The 18,227-nt window shown below is 49.3% G+C and overlaps 1 protein-coding gene across 1 annotated transcript in view; it reads left to right on the top strand.

The window, feature by feature from the left end:
- ankmy1 (ankyrin repeat and MYND domain containing 1) overlaps positions 1 to 18,227 on the top strand; it is a 179,279-nt gene that overhangs the window by 67,164 nt on the left and 93,888 nt on the right. Inside the window, exon 8 of the mRNA XM_070884029.1 lies at positions 16,667 to 16,883. Within this exon, the coding sequence (XP_070740130.1) occupies positions 16,667 to 16,883 (217 nt within the window). The remainder of the gene's footprint in view (positions 1 to 16,666; positions 16,884 to 18,227) is intronic.

The raw sequence follows: 18,227 nt of genomic DNA on the forward strand, positions 1-18,227 counted from the left end.
TCCGAAATGTGCTACATAATTGCCCATGCTATTAATCATTGATGCCCCGGTGTTGAAACCGGTAAAAACATCATTCCAGATCCCTCTTCTGTGTCTTTTCAGTTTAATGTTGTCTCTGCGTTGTAGACTGTACAGCAAAGTCTTATTCAAATAGCCAAAATCGAGCTCGTAGAATGTCCTGAACATTTCTCGAAGGAGAGCCTGGTAGAGGCGTTCTGTCTCTTTTGGGCACCACTCAGGTAGGTGCACCTCGGTAAGGTTTACGATGACGAAGAGGGATCTGGAATGATGTTTTTACCGGTTTCAACACCGGGGCATCAATGATTAATAGCATGGACAATTATGTAGCACATTTCGGATACCACATTCCATTTTTTACCAGAGCACCTGACAGATCTGTTCAAAGCAGTACAAAATCGCAGAAACATTACTTCACCCTACAACAACAAAAAACCAGTGTAATACTATATGTGATACTATGTACTATTATGATTTTGGTAAAGGGTATTGGTTGAGATTTTACATTTTCAGTATTGTATTGATTCCAAATGCATGAATACCATTAATGTTTTATCATGGGTTCAGGTAAGATTTGGGGAAGATTGGCTCTGTGAGAGGGAAAAGGTTTTGCTCCACATTCTGAAAACACCCTGAGACAGAGTGTTTTAATGGGGGAGTGTAAGATTCGAAAATCTACGGCTGCATTTGAAACACTGCAAGGACAAGAAAACTAACATGGGATCGTTCCATACACTAAATGAACAGTAATGGACCCCCTGGTATAGCAGCTTGTCCATGGGAACCAAAACCAAACCGCTGTCTGGTCCCTGGGTGGTGGTAGGGCATCTGTCCGTGTCAGTTGGTTCGGTCGGGGCTGTGGGCAGGGGCTGTCTGGGGTGTGCGCTTAACTTGGTGGCATGGATGGAGCTGGGGTGGCTTACTATGCATGCGACCATGCTCCGGTCCCATCCCATCCCCTCCCCTTCATCCCGCCACTGTCGGGAGAACGCTATGGAGATGCTTGCCGGGCATATCTTCTCTGATCCCCACCTGCACACATATACTCCTAACTCCGCCTCCCACCATTTATCCCAACACACACTCACTTCCACCCCCGGGGTGCCCGTGATGGTCCGGTAGGTGCTGTTGTCCAGTCTTTTCCCAATCTGCTGTCGGGTTTCCCATGTCCTTGCTCAGCTTCCTGAGCCACCACCACCTTCCCACCGGGATGTGCCCCTTACAGGTCAGGCGAACCTTCTTCCCAACCACTACCCTAACCCGGGATGCGGTCACCTCAATGCTGGGTCAGGAGACTGATGCTTCCCCATACGTGAGCCCAGGGTGGCTGGAGTATCGAGTGGAATTGGACCCCACCCACCTGGCCACCTTCCCCTATGAGTAATGGTCGGTGCGTGCCCACCTGAGCATCCAAAAATAATGGCTTCTTCAGTCTCTCCCCGGTAGCCGATCCACATTCTGATGTAGGTGCACAGGAGCAGGATTTTCCTCGTCTACGGTTCCTCTTCTGAAAGTCAAAATCTCATTTGTTTTAAGGACCCTGAGCCCCCTGGCTCATCCCTCCCCCATTTTCCACTCTGTCTGCACCTCAAAGCACGGGTTTAAACTGTGTGATCTTATTTTTGTGTGGAAGTCAAGGCATTTCAACTAATTGGTCTAACGCAAACCGCAACAAACCCTTAAAAAAAACAAACAACCTTACAACAAAAGAGGAAGTGAGAAAAAAGTCACGGGGTTTCACCTAATAAATCCTTGAAAAAACAAACAACCTTGCACCAAAAGAAGAAGTGAGAAAGAGTCAAGAGGTTCCAGGCTCCCCCATCATATTGGCTCAAAAACCTCACTGATATACTCCTTATATTGCAGAGGCCACCTGAGCCCCACTACACTAGAGAAAACTTTATATATATCTGTACACACCTACTGCTCTCCTTTTTAACCTGCTTGCCACCCTTCCCGGGTGGCTGTGCTAATCCCTGGGACGCTCCTTGGTTTTCCTTTTATGCGGGTGAATGTAGTGGGGAGACCACCTCTCCTTTGGCCTCTTGGGCCGGACCGACCTCCGCGGTCCCTCTGTCTCCTCACCCCCTCCAGGGATGGCTCACTGCCCTCGGGAGCAACGAAAATTCCCCCGGCAGGCTCCTCACTGCCGGGGACTCCCGTATCCTCTGGGGGCTTTGGGTTGTACAAGGATTCCACCCAAAACCACTCGCAGCTGACACTCTCACGGTGTTTCCTCTGTTCTTCTAGGGACCACTCACTACTGGGACCCGCCCTCTCTCCTGCAGGCTCTGGGTTGTCTGCACCGAAGGCTAGGCTAGCCTCGACAGGCTCCTCACTGTCGGCGGCCCCTTCCTCCGGTATAACCCCTTCCCCGTCAGGAGACCTTGGTTGTGGGGTCACGTCCAGTGACTGGCTGCCTGCCCTGCGCAGCCCTTTTCCCCGAGTATCTGTCGGGAAAGTAAAACAGGCTGCTAGGGACGGTGGCACCCTTGGCTGCGGAGTCCGAGCGGATCTCCTAATGGGTGGAGGTGAGTCCTCGTCCCATATGTGAGGTGGGAATCCCCCTTCCTGTGGGTCCTAAATCTGTGGGTAGTTTGTACCTGTGAAGCAACTCACTGCTCCCTGTGGTGGGATTGGTGGGGCTGCAGTGGTGGGCTGGGGGCCTGGGCTTCCCGTTGGGATTATCCCTCCGGGCTGTCCTTTCCCACGAGGCTTTGCCTTGTTGGGGTTAAACAGTTTACATTGGTTAATGTGAAACCATTTAACCTGGCGGGGCATCTTGACCGCGTATACCATGGGGCTTGCCTTGTCGACAATGCTGTAAGACTCATGTATAGTGGCTTAAAGCCTCCCACCCTGGCAAAGTTGCGGACCATGACCTGGTTCCCCACCAGCCACTCATGGTGTTTGCTTGGTTCCAGCAGCAATCGGTTGGTCGGATGCTGTTTCCTCATGTTAGTGGCCGCCTGCCAGTGAATCTGCTTGACGTGCTCCAACAGACCCTTGGTAAAGCAGTCCCTATTCACCTCGATTACCTGAGCTTCCACCAGGACCGGGACAAGTACATGGGTGGGGGTTCGCATGGCGCTTCCAGTCATGAGCTCGTATGGGGAATACCCCGTGCTTTTCGACTGGCTGGCCCAGATCCCCATCAAAACCAGGGGCAACCTCTCCACCCACCTCTGCGGGAAGTCCCCAGTCTCCTTCCTGAGTTTTTCTTTCAAGGTCCTATTCATACGCTCCACTAGCCCCGAGGACTGGGGGTTGTAGGCGACGTGCCACTTCCCCTCATCCCCAGCACTTTAAGGGTTGCCTGCATGACCTGTCCCGTGAAGTGGCTCCCATGGTCGGACTCCACATACTGTGGAAGTCCCCACCTGGAGAACACCTCCCTAACCAATATCCTGGCGGTCCCCGCTGCTGTGGCTGTTCGGCAAGGGTAGGCTTAGCCCACTTTGTGAAAGTGTCCACCAAAACCAGGCAGTACCGGTACCCTCCTTCAGCCACAGGTATGGGCCCTATGTAATCGATTTGTATCGATTGCCATGGTCCCTCTACCCTCCTTGCATGTCCTAGAGACACTTTTCTTTTCTGGAGATCTGGATTATTGGTTGCACAGACAAGACAGTTTGCGCAAAATTCACGAGTGTCTTCCCGGAGCTGGGGCCACCACCCGACCTGTTCTACCCGTTGTCAGGTGATCTCCGGTCCGGGGTGTCCAGCTCCAGGACTTGCGTGGGCCAGCTGAAGGAACTCCCTCTGTTGCTGTTGGGGCACTATCCACTGCTCTCCTTTAAACAACATCTTCTCCCTAACATAGATGCCTGTGCCTCCGTATGGTCCTTCGACCTTTTCTCCCGCAGTCAGCTTGTCCATGACGAACTTGAGGACGGGATGCCGTGCCTGTACCTGCTGGAGGTCTGGGGCCAAAGCCACCCCTGCGCTCCCTTGTGTCCCCTGTCCACCCCGGATAGCTGCTATGGGGACTGCCTCGAGCAGGTTCCACTTGGTTTCCGTTCAGGCTCCCTCTTTGGCCAGCTGATCTGCCTTTTGGTTCCCCGCAGCCCTGGGCTCATGTTTGTTATGGGCCTTTACTTTGTGAATGCAAATGTCTGCCCCGGTCCCTCCTGCCTGCATGATGTGCTGCAGTAGGGGTTTTATGGCCAGGGGCTTACCGTCTGCAGATGTATACCCACGACGGGACCAGATAGCTAGGTACTCCGTGCAGGCATTGCAGGTGAACATACTATCTGAAAAGATAGTATAGGGCCGTGGGAATTCGTCGGGGTGGGTGACTACATACATGACTGCCGACAGTTCAGCATGCTGAGCGCTCATGGTGTTTGAGAGCTTTATGGCCCTGGCAATGCCTGCCTGAGGATCATAAATCCCGCACCCTGTGAGCCTTTCCCCCGCCACCACCGTGCTGGACCCGTCAACATAGATCTCCCGTCCATGGGGATGGATCCCCGCCCGGAGCCCTATGTCCACGTCCCAGACCCCCTCAACGGAGCAATGGTGGGCTTTCCCGGGGTACAGCATGTTGGCTGCCAGTCGGGGCTCACACATCCCTTTTCCTCTCAAATCCATCTGTGAGAGCAGGAGGGTCCAGCGAGCAATGCGTACGCTGCTCACTGTCCCATCCTTAATTCTCCCATCCAGCAGCATCTGAGTGGGGGTGTGATGAGTGAGGAGGGTGATTGGGGACACTCCTGTAAACACCTGCGACCGCTTCACAGCCCAGTGGGTGGCCAGCAGATGCCTTTCACAGTTTGAGTAACCCCTCTCACCCTCAGTGAGGACCCTGGAGGAGTAGACCACCGGTCTCAGCTGGCCGTGCCACTGTTGCATCAACACAGCACTTAAGCTATCCCCGCTGGCTGCTACCTCCAGGAAAAATTCCTCGCCCTCATCTACTGCTCCCAGGGCCGGAGCTTTCTGCAGGTCTCCCTTGAGGTGGGTAAATGCTGCATCACAGTCCTCATCCCACTCCCACTCCACGCCTTTGTGCAGGAACCGGAGTAGGGGGGCTGCAATGGCTGCGTAATCCTCAATTAAGACCCTGCAGTAACTGGTCAGACCCAGGAACGACCTCACCCCTGAAGCTGTAGTCGGAGCCAGTAACTCCTGAACTGCCCTCCTCTTAGCCTCATCAATGGCTCTCTCCCCTGCCCGCAAAGTCAGCCCCAGGAATTTTACCTCTGTCTGGCTGATCTGTGCCTTCTTAGGGTTGACTTTAAAACCCTCCTCGTGCAGCAGTCCCAACAGCTCTGCCAGCAGGGGATCGTGCTCTTCCTCCGAATCGGAGAATAGCAGCAGGTCGTCCACATACTGGACTAGCTTTCTGGGTCTGCTGAACTCTTTCAGGCAGTTGGCCATACACTGATGAAAAACGCTCGGACTGTTGTGAAAGCCCTGGGGAAGACAGTTCCAGGTATACTGCTGTCCTTTGAATGTAAAGGCGAATTTGAACTGGTCCTACCACCGCCTCGGGATGGACCAGAACCCATTCGAGATGTCCAGCACTGTAAAGACGGCTGCGGACGCGGGGATGGTTGTGACTAGGTCGGCTATGGCTGCCACTGTGGCGCACAGGCAGGGATATTTTTATTGAGGACTCGGTAGTCCACTGTGGCCCTCCAAGAATTGTCCGGTTTCCTAACCAGCCAAAGTGGAGAGCTCACATGTGTGGCTATTGGTCTCAACACTCCCTGTCTGACTAGAGATCCCAATGTGACCTCTAGGTCTGCCTCAACCTCCCTGGGAAAATTATACTGCTTCTGGGGCTTAGACATGGGTCCCCATCTACTCTGACCTCAACCCCATTTACCTGTCCACAGTCGTGCTTATGCCTGGCAAATGCCGCCAGGTTGGCCCGCACAAAAGCCTGATAGATCATCGGGGTGCCGTCTACCAGAGCGCCGAGGTCATATCCCTCCTTCGGCTTTATAGTGCAGAGGGAACCCTTCTCCTGCTTCCCCTGGATGACAGCTGTACCTTCCCCCTCCCCGGTGTCAGCTGTGCCCCACAGACAGTGATTCCTCAGGTAGACCAGAATTTTCTGGCCGCTAAGGAAATCTGCCCCTAGGATGCCTTTACCCACTCCCTCCCACGGCAGAAGGACACACTTCCACATGGTGTGGAGGGTGCCTATGTGTATCTTCAGTGGTTTGGAGAAGAAGACCTCGCATTCTTCTCCAGTGAAGCTGGTTAGGCAGTAGGGGATCCCACTGGATAGGGGTGAGGTGGTCGGGTCGTCTACATGAACCAGGGTGCACGAGGCCCCTGTGTCCAGCAGATACGCCCCCCGGACCCCCTCAACCCCTATCATGACACGTGATCTGTTCCACACATCATAGGTGACCGGGCAGAGGTACACGGGTTCCTCGGGGTCTAGTCATTGTGGGGTGTTGGTCTGGGCCTGAAGGACTTCTCCCCCGGTCACAGCTGTGACCTTCCCAGTCTGGGTAAGGAGTGCCTGCAGAGCCGCGAGGAGACCCTCGAGTGGTGCGGCAGGGCTGGGCACAGCTGGTTTGGGAGGACTTGCGGCCGCGGGGACTGGGGCTGAGGTTGGGACCTGTGGACCTCTCTTTTCCTGCCTCGGATCCCGGCATTCCCTCCTCATGTGCCCTGTCTTCCTGCACCCGTAGCAAACCACCTCTCTGCCTGCCTGCCAATTTCCTTCTTGCCTCCACTCTCTCTTATCAGAGCCGGGGCAGATCTCACACACCTTCCCCTTGGTGGGTTTCTCCCCCGCCGATTCTGCCATTGCGAAAAGAGAGGGTCAGCTGCCTCAGCACCGTCTCCTCTGTGGCTTGGAGGTCTCTGAAATCGAACCACAGGTTGGCCTGGGCGCGCAACTCAGGTAGGCTGTTTGCCACCAGTGCACGCAGCCAGCGATCACGTTGATGTGCATTCAGCTGGGTTCGGTCCAACTTCCCCCCACTGGCTTCCTCATACACTGGCCACAGTCGATCAGCGAATGCCTGAGGGGTCTCCCCGGGTCTCCCCGGTCGAATGGACAGCTGTCGTTCAACCTCATGGCCTCCAGGACATCCTCCTGGAGAGCGGCCACTGTTCGCTAACCCCTCTTACTCACAGCAGAGAGAGCCTGACACAGGGCTGGGTCCAGTGAGAACTGGAGCAGTTTGCTCCGTTCGGCCTCATCGCAGTCATTTATGTCTCCTACCTGCTCTACTGCCATAAAGTGGACAGAGGTGTCTCCTTTTTGGGTAAGTTTATTCACTTGGGCCACCATCTGCCGCAGCTGGGTCGCACTGTGGGGAACCATGTACTGGTTCTGTAGGGGACCCTCAGCCTGACCCACTGTGGGTGGTCCGAATCTACTCTGCCTGATGGGGCATATTGGGGCTGGTCCCAGAGGTTTAGATTCCAGCATCTCACCCTGCCTCTCCTCCGGTATCCCCAATAGAGCTGTGGGAGAGGGCCTGTAGGATTCTTCCTCCCTGCAGCTTGTTTCACTATGCTCCCCCTTCCGTACCTCGGCTGGCCTGATAAGGCACACCACTCCTTTTCTGGGTGCCTTGCTTTCAGCCTAGCCAAGGGCTTTTGCCTCAGCTAGGGCCAGAGCTTTGGTGTCAGGCCAGGAGGGGATTTGAGTCTCGCGCACTTCCAGAGCTTTTGCTCCGGCTAGAACAAGGGCTGCTTTGGCTTCAGCCAGAGCCAGGGTGAGCCGATCGATTTGTTCCTGAAAGGAACAATGATCCGCCTCTGCCCTGCTGTGGCACGCCTGAAGCGCAGTCTGTAGCTGGAGAGCCTTACCCTCCCCCAACCTTCCCTGCTTCTGAGCCTGGGCAAGTTCCTCCTGCAATCCCCTGATGTGACCTTTTCCCTCAGTTACCTGGGACTGAAGGTACTCCCTGTGATTGCGATAGCTTTATCTATCTCTCTCTCTTTCCTGCCTCTCCCACTTTAAATCCTAATCCAGCTTTTCCCTTTCTTTGCTGGTCTTTACTAGCTCCTCTCTCTGCTCAGCTAACTCTGTCTGCAGGACGTCTACCTGCCTGTCCAAAACCTGTATTTGCTTCTGAAAGCAAATCAGCCACACTGCCTTTTCCACTGATCTTTTATAATCTTTACTCTGGGTCCACCTGGCTGCTGCGTCCTCAGGCCATTCAGCCCTCAACTTCCTTGAGCAGTTTATCCTTGCTGCTACATACTTAGCAATCCTACCCTGCATTTTATACTCCTCTTCACCAAGACTGACTGTCTCTTCACCCTCCCTCAACGCACGTCCCTTCTTCATGGTCGCCATTCTGTAAGGTGAGCTTGGGGTGCGGGTTCGAATCCACACTCCTCTTGGGTTCTGTATGTGCGATTTATGAGGGGGGGTGAGTAACGAGGCACCAGACACAGTGGGTAAGAGTACAAAATGGCTAATGTTGTTTATTTAGAATAGCAAACACAAAGATAGAGGGCATAGGAAGAGGTCATAAAATGGCAGTAATGGCACAATCTCATCCAACAACCCGAAAAATCTCGCAACAGGGAAGGGGAAAACAAGAGGTTAAAAGATCCCACACACACACAACCACACCTCCCACTTCCACCCTTCCGACCAACTCCTATCCTAAATTGAGTCTGTGAGGGGCTTTGGGCTCTACTCACAATCCTATCAACTCCGGGGTTCTATAGCACTTATTTCAGCTCAGGGTTCCTCTGGGGTGGGTTTTATGTTATTGTTCGGTTTTCCTCTTCGATGTTGCATCGGTTTCTTCTATCTGCCTCTCGGTTATCATCAGACTACAGCTGTGAATCCAGGCTATTGAACCAGGTGTCCAGGTCTGCACAGCTCTGCGTGCCCCAGCCTGATGCTTCGGCTATTCTCACCCTGTCCAGTGTGTTCAGGGCTAACAGCAGCACCTGCTGCCACTTACCAACCAGGAGGTTGGCTCGTGGGTTTTTAGTCTCGACCAAAATCAAAGTTTGCTAAACTCTCTCAGCTCCTTCCCCCCCAGCAGCTAGCAGTCCTTTCAAGAACTGACTCCAAACTGTTTTTCTCCACAACTCCTGCAAGTCTTTTCCTCTCCACACCTTTCCTCCCCTGTGAACTCTGCCCAGCTCCTTTTTGGTCCACAATTCCCTTTTTCCACAACTCCTTTTCTCCACAACTGTCTTCTCTCCACAACTCTTTTTCTGGTGGTTCTGTGTCCTATATTTGTATTCAATTCAGTTCTGGTCTTTTCGCGCTCAAACCCAGTGGGTGGTCCATTGTGTAAGTTTGGGTGGGGAGATAGCTTAGAATATTTAATCAGAAGATGTCACAGGTACATGCAGGTGTGAGGACCAGGGTATTGTTTCAGTACACATAGGTGCCTGAAAGACTTTGGGTCCTTTGTTATAGTCCTGGGAATCAGTGGGTCATTCCTGCAGTGATTCATAGTTTTGATTCAGAGCTATTGTCCATATTAATTCGGTAGATAATGGCCCACGTTCGTAGTTTGATTTGGGGGGGGGGGGGAAGTTATTTTCAAACTGGGCCGGGGAGTCCTTATTGGTTGAAGATTTCCCCACTTCAGGCCCGACTCGACCCCTGATTGGACTGCCAGAATGCACTTTTCCCCCATGGCCAGTGCCTCGGTCTCACTTGTGAGCCAGACTCCACAATGTCTGTATCCGTCCACACGTTTTCCCAGCCTGCTTTTACTTGGCCAAAAATGTTCATTTAGTGTATGGAACGATCCCATGTTAGTTTTCTTGTCCTTACGGTGTTTCAAATGCAGCCGTGGATTTTCGAATCTTACACAAACCCATTCATAATCTTAAAGACCTCTATCAGGTCTCCCCTCTGTCTCATCATTTCTGGAGAAAAGAGCCCCAGCCTGTGTAATCGTCCCTGATAGTTATAATCTCTCAGTTCTGGTATCCTTATTTTAATATGGAGACCACATCTGTTCATAGTACTCCAAATGTGGTCTAACCATGGGTCTATACAAGTTTAACATAATGGGAAATAAAAACAGGAAGTGCTGGAAATATTCAGCGGGTCAGGCAGCATCCGTGGAGAGAGAAACAGAGTTAACGTCTCAGGTCGATGACCCTTCGTCAGAGTCCCAACGTGGCAGGGCTGCACCTCGCTTAAATGATGCCTCACTAGTGCTGATGCTGTGATCTGTAAGAGCCTGCAGGGAGGTTCTCTTCCCAAGCTGACACCAGCACATCACACCTCATACTTAACTTGCAGGTGCACCCATTCCTATCTGTCCAGGCATCTTCAGCATTCCGGTTGCTTGCTCGAAGGGTCACAGGTTCTACTGTGCAGCTCCAGTGAGATGGCAACCATTAAATACATTGGACCTACTGATTTTGCTCCTGGAGCATGGCTTGGACTATAATTACACTCACTAAAAAGGAAAAAATGACGGCTCTATGGGAAAGAAACGTTATTTTACTTGTAAACCAAATTACAGGGTTCTGGTGCGACCAAGCCATGTCACGTACCGAGGGATTAATGGCACCAAACTAGTGGATGATATTTATGGGTAAAGGATTTGTTTATGGCAGGTTTAGGGAGAATGTAGGCATACTGAATTTAACATAAGCACTTAAACCTGGAGTTTCCTCCACATTTGCACCCAGATACACCTGTAATCTGGGTGCAAAGAAATTACATGATTTAAAAGATTGTGTGATTTTTGGCTTGAATTACACATATAACTACAATGCGCCCAAGTCGCCTTGATCTTTTACGTTTTTCCATCAAACCAGATTTTTAGGCACAGCAGGAAACAAAGTCATTTTTTTGGTCTTTTAATTGCAATTTTTTGAGTGTTTTTTAAACATTTATCCTCACTGAGACCTGCTCTGTATCTTCTCTTTTAATGCATGTATTGAGGTGCCAGGAAAGCTGCACTTCATTATAGCCACAGAAATCAGTGCCACATAAACAAGGCTGTCATCTCTTACCATTTGAGATGAGACTCGCTCATTTTGTTCTAAAAATGTTACCTATTTCACACATCTTACTCCTAAAAATATATACAATTTCATAAGTTGAAATGGGTTTTCAATCCGTCTCACTCATTTTGATCATAAATCTCACTCATATTTCCTTGAAGTTGACCGCTCTGTAAGAAATGATTTACAAATATACCAGAACTGAACGGTTATAACTACCAGGAAAGACTGAACACGTTGGGGCTGTTTTCTCTAGAAAAGAGAAGGCTGAGGGGTGACGTAATAGAGATCTTTAAAATTATGGAAAAGTACTATAGGATATGTGTAGAGAAGATATTTCCATCTTTGGGGAGTCCAAAACTAGGGGTCATAATATAAGATAGTCACTAATAAATTCAATACGAAATTCAGGAGAAACTTCTTTACTCAGAGAGTGGTTAGAATGTGGAATGTTGACGTGACTAGCATAGATGCATTTAAGAGAAGCTAGATAAGCACATGAGGGAGAAAGGAATAGAAGGATATGTTAAAAGGGTTAAATGAAGTAGGGTGGGAGGAGGGTGTGGAGCATAAACACCAACATAGACCAGTTGGACCAAATGGGCCTGTTTCTGTGTTGTAAATTCTATGTAATTGTAGTAATGGGTTTTGACACTAGAAACAAAATTGACCATTATGCCCTTTGCGTCTGTTCTGCCATTCTATTAGATCATGGCTGATCTGTAACTTAACTACATTTACCTGTCTTTGTTCCATATCCTTGGTACCCTTAAATAACAAAAATCTATCGATCCCAGACTTGAAAAGTTCAAGTGACCCACCATTTTGGGGAGCGAGTTCCTGATTTCCACTGCCCTTTATGTGAACAAGTGCTTCCTGATCTCACTGCTAAATATCCTAGTCCTGATTGTAAGATTATAGAATCACAGAATGGTTACAGCACAGAAGAAGGCCATTCGGCCTGTCGAGCCTGTGCCGACTCTCAGCTAGTCCCACTCCCCTGCCCTTTCCCTGTAGCCCTGCAATTTGTGTTCCTTCAAGTACTTATCCTACTCCCTTTTGAAAGATAAAAATGAGTCTGCTCCCACCACTCTTTCGGGCAGTACATTCCAGACTTTGGTTATTTTGCCAATCACCTTAAATCTGTGTCCTCTGGTTCTTGACCCTTCTGCCAATGGGAACAGTTTCTCTCCATCTACCCTGTCCAGACCCCTCATGATTTTGAACACCTCTAACAAATCTCCTTGGAAAGCAGTGACAGGATCGGTCCAAGTTAGCATGGAATTATGAAGGGGAAATCATGCTTGACAAATCTTCTGGAAATTTTTGAGGATGTAACTAAGTAGAGTGGACAAGGGAGAACCAGTGGATGTGGTGTATTTGAATTTCAAAAGGTTCCACACAAGAGATTGGTGTGCAAAATCAAAGCACATGGTATTGGGGGTAATATACTGAAGTGGATAGAGAACTGGTTGGCAGACAGGAAGCAGCAAGTCGGGATAAATGGGTCTTTTTCAGAATGGCAGGCAGTGACTAGTGGAGTGCCGCAGGGCTCCGTGCTGGTACCCCAGCTCTTTACAATATAAATCAATGATTTGGATGAAGGAATTGAGTGTAATATCTTCAAGTTTTCAGACGACACTAAACTGGGTGGTGGTGTGAGCTGTGAGGGGGATGCTAAGAGGCTGCAGGGTGACTTGGATAGGTTAGGTGAGTGGGCAAGTGCATGGCAGATGCAGTATAATGTGGATAAATGTGAGGTTATCCACTTTGGAGGCAAAAACGCGAAAACAGAATATTATCTGAATGGTGGCAGATTAGGAAAAGGGGAGCTGGGTGCAATGAGACCTGGGTGTCATGGTTCATCAGTCATTGAAAGTTGGCATATAGGTACAGCAGGCGGTGAAGAAGGCAAATGGTATGTTGGCCTTCATAGCTAGGGGATTTGAGTATAGGAACAGGGAGGTCTTACTGCAGTTGTACAGGGCCTTGGTGAGGCCTCACCTGAAATATTGTGTTCAATTTTGGTCTCCTAGTCTGAGGAAGGATGTTTTTGATATTGAGGGAGTGCAGCGAAGGTTCACCAGACTGATTCCTGGGATGGCAGGACTGACATATGAGGAGAGACTGGATCAACTGAGCCTTTATACATTGGAGTTTAGAAGGATGAGAGGGGATCTCATAGAAACATACAAGATTCTGACGGGACGGGACAGGTTAGATGCGGGTAGAGTGTTCCCGATGTTGGGGAAGTCCAGAACCAGGGTACACAATCTTACGATAAGGGGTAGGCCATTTAGGACTGAGATGAGGAGAAACTTCTTCACTCAGAGAGTTGTTAACCTGTGGAATTCCCTGCCGCAGAGAGTTGTTGATGACAGTTCATTGGATATATTCAAGAGGGAGTTCGATAAGGCCCTTATGGCTAAAGGGATCAAGGGGTATGGAGAGAAAGCAGGAAAGGGGTACTGAGGGAATGATCAGCTATGATCTTATTGAATGGTGGTGCAGGCTCGAAGGGCCGAATGGCCTACTCCTGCACCTATTTTCTATGTTCTATGTTTTTCACCGACTTGTTTCCAGGAAGCCCGAGAAACCTGTGCACTCAGAGTTAAAGCTCAAACCTGCAGTTACGATAGCTCCTAATTGCCTCTTAGATGCCAACCCGCCTTTTCCATGGGGGTTTCCCGTACGCAGCCCAAAGCACTTCAATTAAAAGCGGAAGTCAGCGGGTTCAACCGTTTTGTCCCTTTTAACCACCCACTCGCTCCCAAACAAACTCCATTTTTTAGGTGAAAATTCCCTCCCCTATTTTCAATGGAGCACTTGCCTCATTATTCTTTCTACCAAAATATACTACCTCACACTTGTCTATATTAAAGTTCATTTGCCAATTACATGCTCATTCTGCAAGTTTATTAAAGTATTCCTTGGGCAGAAAAATGCAAAGTGACACATTTTGGAAGGAAGAAGGTGGAGAGGCAATATAAACTAAAGGGTATAATTCTAAAGGGGATGCATGAACAGAGAGAGCTGGGGGTATATCATTGAAGGTGACAGAGCGGGTTGAGAAAGCATTTAAAATAGCTTCATAAATAGAGATATAGAGTACAATAGCAAGCAAGTTATGATAACCTGTATAAAATACTGGTCTAACCTCAACTGGAGTATTGTGTCCAATTCTGGCACCGCATTTTAGGAAGGATGTGAATGAAGGCCTTAGAGAGGGTGCAGAAAATATTTACAAGAATGGTTCCAGGGATGAGGGACTTGAGTTACATGAATAGACTGGAGAAGCTGGGGTTGTTCTCCTTAGAGCAGAGAAGGTTGAGAGGAGATTTGATAGAGGTGTTCAAAATCATGAAGGGTCTGGACGGAGTAGATAGAGAGAAACTGTTCCCATTGGTTGAAGGGCCGAGAACCAGAGGACACAGATTTAAAGTGATTGGCATGAGAACCAAAGGCGACACGAAAAACCTTTTTATACAGCGTGTAGTTAGGATGTGGAATGCGCTGCCTGAAAGGATGGTGGAGGCAGACTCAATCGCGGCTTTCAAAAGGGAATTGGATAAGTACCTGAAGGAAAGAAATTGCAGGGCTACGGGGAAAGGGCGGGGGAGTGGGACTAGCTGAAATGCTCTTGCAGAGAGCTGGCTCGACAGACCGAATGGCCTCCTTCTATGTTGTAACCATCCTATGATTCCTACATTTTGACACAGTCTTCTTTGTTAACTACATCCCCTAATTTGGCGCCATCTGCAAATTTTGAAACTGGACTTCCAATTCTCGAGGTACCTGGCGGTGCCTGACCGCTTCACTGGAGATTGCAGGGTTCTGAAGTTCCATTTCTTGCATTGTTTTCTGGCCTGCTGGTTCCTGTTCAGAAAAATACTTCCCGACTCGATTGCAATATGCGGCAAAAGATTTTGAGGTCCACTCTTGGCCCCGTGTATGAATGCAGCACCTGGTGTGGTACGAAGCAAAGACACAACATGAATTTATGTGGCGTCTTTAACTTGCAAGCCATCCCGAGCACAGAAATAATAAAAGGAGTGGACTCTCTGTCACGGAGGCGGGTATAAGGAGTGATGATTGCTGGTGAGGTCATAAAAGATGGGTTTTGAAGAGGTTTTTTTTAAAGGAGGACAGAGAATTGGAGGGAGTTCAAGAGAGTCGGACCAAGTTGACTAAAAACTGTGCCACCTATGGTGGGGCTAGGAAAGAAAAAAGTAATAGGCCTGTATTTATATAGCACCTCTCATGACCTCAGGACGTCCCAAAGTGCTTTACAACCAATGAAGTTCTTTTGAAGTGTAGTCACTGTTGTAATGTAGGAAAGGCAGCAGCCAATTTGCGCACAGCATGGTCCCACAAACAGCAATATGCCAATGACCAGATCATGTGTTTTAGTGATGTTGGTTGAGGGATAAATATTGGCCAAGGGCACCGGGAAAACTCTCCTGCTCTTCATTGAAATAGTGCCATAGATTATTTTTATGTCCACTTGCAAGGGCAGATGGGGCCTTGGATTCGCGTCTCATCTACCTCTAGTAGTGCAGCACTCCCTCAGTACTGCATTGGAGTGTCCGCTTCGATTTTGATTTCAGGCCCCTGTAGAAAAACTTGTACCCACAACCTTCTGACTCAGAGGCGTGAGTGCTACCCACTGCGGAGGACCAAAGACTACGAGAGGACGTTTAAGGACTGGAAGCGGTTGCTGAGGTAGGAGGTGCGAGGCTGCGGAGGGGTTTGAAGACAAGGATTTTAAATTGGATGCTCATAGGGGCCAGGGAAGCTAAACGGTCTCAGCTTTGACCCTTCGACCATTGTCAGGGCCTCAACAATCCCCTTCTCCCTCCCGATCGCTATCCAATGTCCCCTCCTAGAAAACATACATGAACGTTTGGGGAAGACAGGTTCAGGCTCAAGTGTGACATCCCTTTTCACCCCCGTGGTGGAATAGACTGCCCAATTTTCACCACCTAGGCTCACAGATGACCAATGACCACTAGAATAAAACTTTGGGAAGTATGGGCGGCGGGGAGTAACGGCTGCCCTATTAAGGAGTCAACACCTTTGGAAGGAGGAGAGAGGAAAATAGAAAAAGATTGCAGATGCTGAGATTCTCCCTTGAATTGATGCCTTCAGCGCATAACATGAAGAGTTACCATCCAGTTACAGTTGCCAAGCCTCCAGGATTGTCGTAGCATCTTCAGGAATTAAAGCTTAATCTCCTGAACACTGCTCGGAACAACCAGGGAGAAAAATCACAGAAGCATTAAAAATAAAGTGGTGCTTTCTGTTCCATTTTCTTTTAACTTGCTTGCTTATTCATTATAAACACATTCAACTAAAAGCAAAATACTGCTGGAGATCTGAAATAGAAACAGGAAATGCTGGAAGCACTCAGCAGGTCAGGCAGCATCTGTGGAGAGAGAAACAGAGTTAACGTTTCAGCCCGATGATCGATGATTGACCTGAGATGTTAACTGTTCTTCGCTCTCCACAGATGCTGTCTGACTTGCTGAGCGCATCCAGCATTTTCTGTTCTTATTTACCATTATACAAATATTGAAGATGGGGGAAGAAAGGCTGTTTGACTGGGTGGAGCAGTTGGAGGCGAGAGGTCATGTGATGCAACCTCCAGGAACACTCGTCCAATCAGACTCGGCGACCCTGCAGCGTGTGCACTGTCCGTTAACAAGGTGACAAATTCATTTTCCCGCAGGCACGCTCAAGCAAACCTCCCCTGGGATGTGGCAGCTGTAATCGATGGAAGGCGGAAGGGCTTTGGTCCCAAAGGTCCCCTGGAGTGTACCTCCGAGAGACTAATCATTGCAGCTGGAGCGGGGGACTACAAGAGCGTGCACAAGATCCTCAATACTAACTTAGTAAGTGCGGACGTCGCCGATGTCCAGGGGCATATGTCGCTGATCGGCGCCACAGTAAGTTTCACCACTTTTCTTGCCTTTTGCTTCGCTTTGTAATATGTACATGCAACTGTAATGCATGCACCTGTTGGTAGAGCTGGTGAGTTGGGAGTGGCTTAGCCAATCACGTGATGTTCACCAGACTCAATAAAACCCCAGCCAGCTGGGTTCAGGGGATCCATAATGAGGCAGGTGGTTGTGAGCCTTGTGGATGAACGGATAATGTGTAGTGCGATTGTTAAATCTTTTGCTAACAAAGCAACTAGGTCTTAACAGCAATGTGTTGCTATGAATTCTTAAGCAAAGAACCCATGAAGCAAATACATTACAGCAACTTTCATACCAAACTGTCTGCGGGGGCGGGGGGGGGGGGGTCACTCTCAGGAATGATCCAGTGTACTAAGAGGCTGGGGAGCTGTGGACATGGGTTCGTGTCCACAGCTCCCCAGCTTGATCTCAGCTATCCCCAAGTGCACCTGTCTTCGTGCAATGGACGCTGGGACAGCATCCCTTGCTTTCTCTTGTTGGATGGGTCAGTGCTGACCCAGCTCTGGGAATGTTCCGTAGCTGCATAACAAAAACATGGGAAAATGTCTCGCATTTACATAGCTCCTTGCCACATCTCTCAGAAGCAATGCAAAGTGTTTCACGCGATGAATTACTTTGAGGTGTGCGCACCTTCATAACACTATCCTGTCTGGGCCTCCACTCTCGGGCAAGGATCCCCAGAGACTCTTATCTGTTAAGGTAAAAAAAGAAAGACAGATATGCATTTCTATAGCGCCCCTCTTGACCACTGGACGTCTCAAAGCGCTTTACAACCAATAAAGTACTTTTGAAATGTAGTCACTGTTGTAAAATGGGAACGTGGCAGCCAATTTGTGATAATGACCACATAATCTATTTTTTTTGTTATGTTGATTGAGGGATAAATATTGGCAAGGACACTGGGGATAACGCTCCTGCTCCTCTTCGAAATAGTGGCTATGGGATCTTTTACTGAGAGGGCAGACGGGGCCTTAGTTTTAACGTCTCATCTGAAAAATGGCACTTCCAATAGTGCAGCATTCCCTCAGGACTGCACTGGAGTGTTAGCTTAGATTTATGTGCTCATGTTCCTGGACTGGGACTTGAACTCACAACTTGCTGATCTAGAGGCAAGTCTGCTACCCACTGAGCCACGGCTGACACTAAAGGGGCATGGGGCTCCCAGACCTTCTTACCATTCTGCCCTATGACAGTGTGTGATTTAAAAACATTAGTCGGGTTCAGACTATTCAGCCAGTCTTATTCACTTAAACAATGCTTACGGAAAAGATCCCGATAAACTATATAAAATACATATATCTCCTATTTCCA

Source organism: Pristiophorus japonicus, chromosome 6 (genome assembly GCF_044704955.1).
Source record: "Pristiophorus japonicus isolate sPriJap1 chromosome 6, sPriJap1.hap1, whole genome shotgun sequence".
Lineage (NCBI taxonomy): Eukaryota > Metazoa > Chordata > Chondrichthyes > Pristiophoridae > Pristiophorus > Pristiophorus japonicus.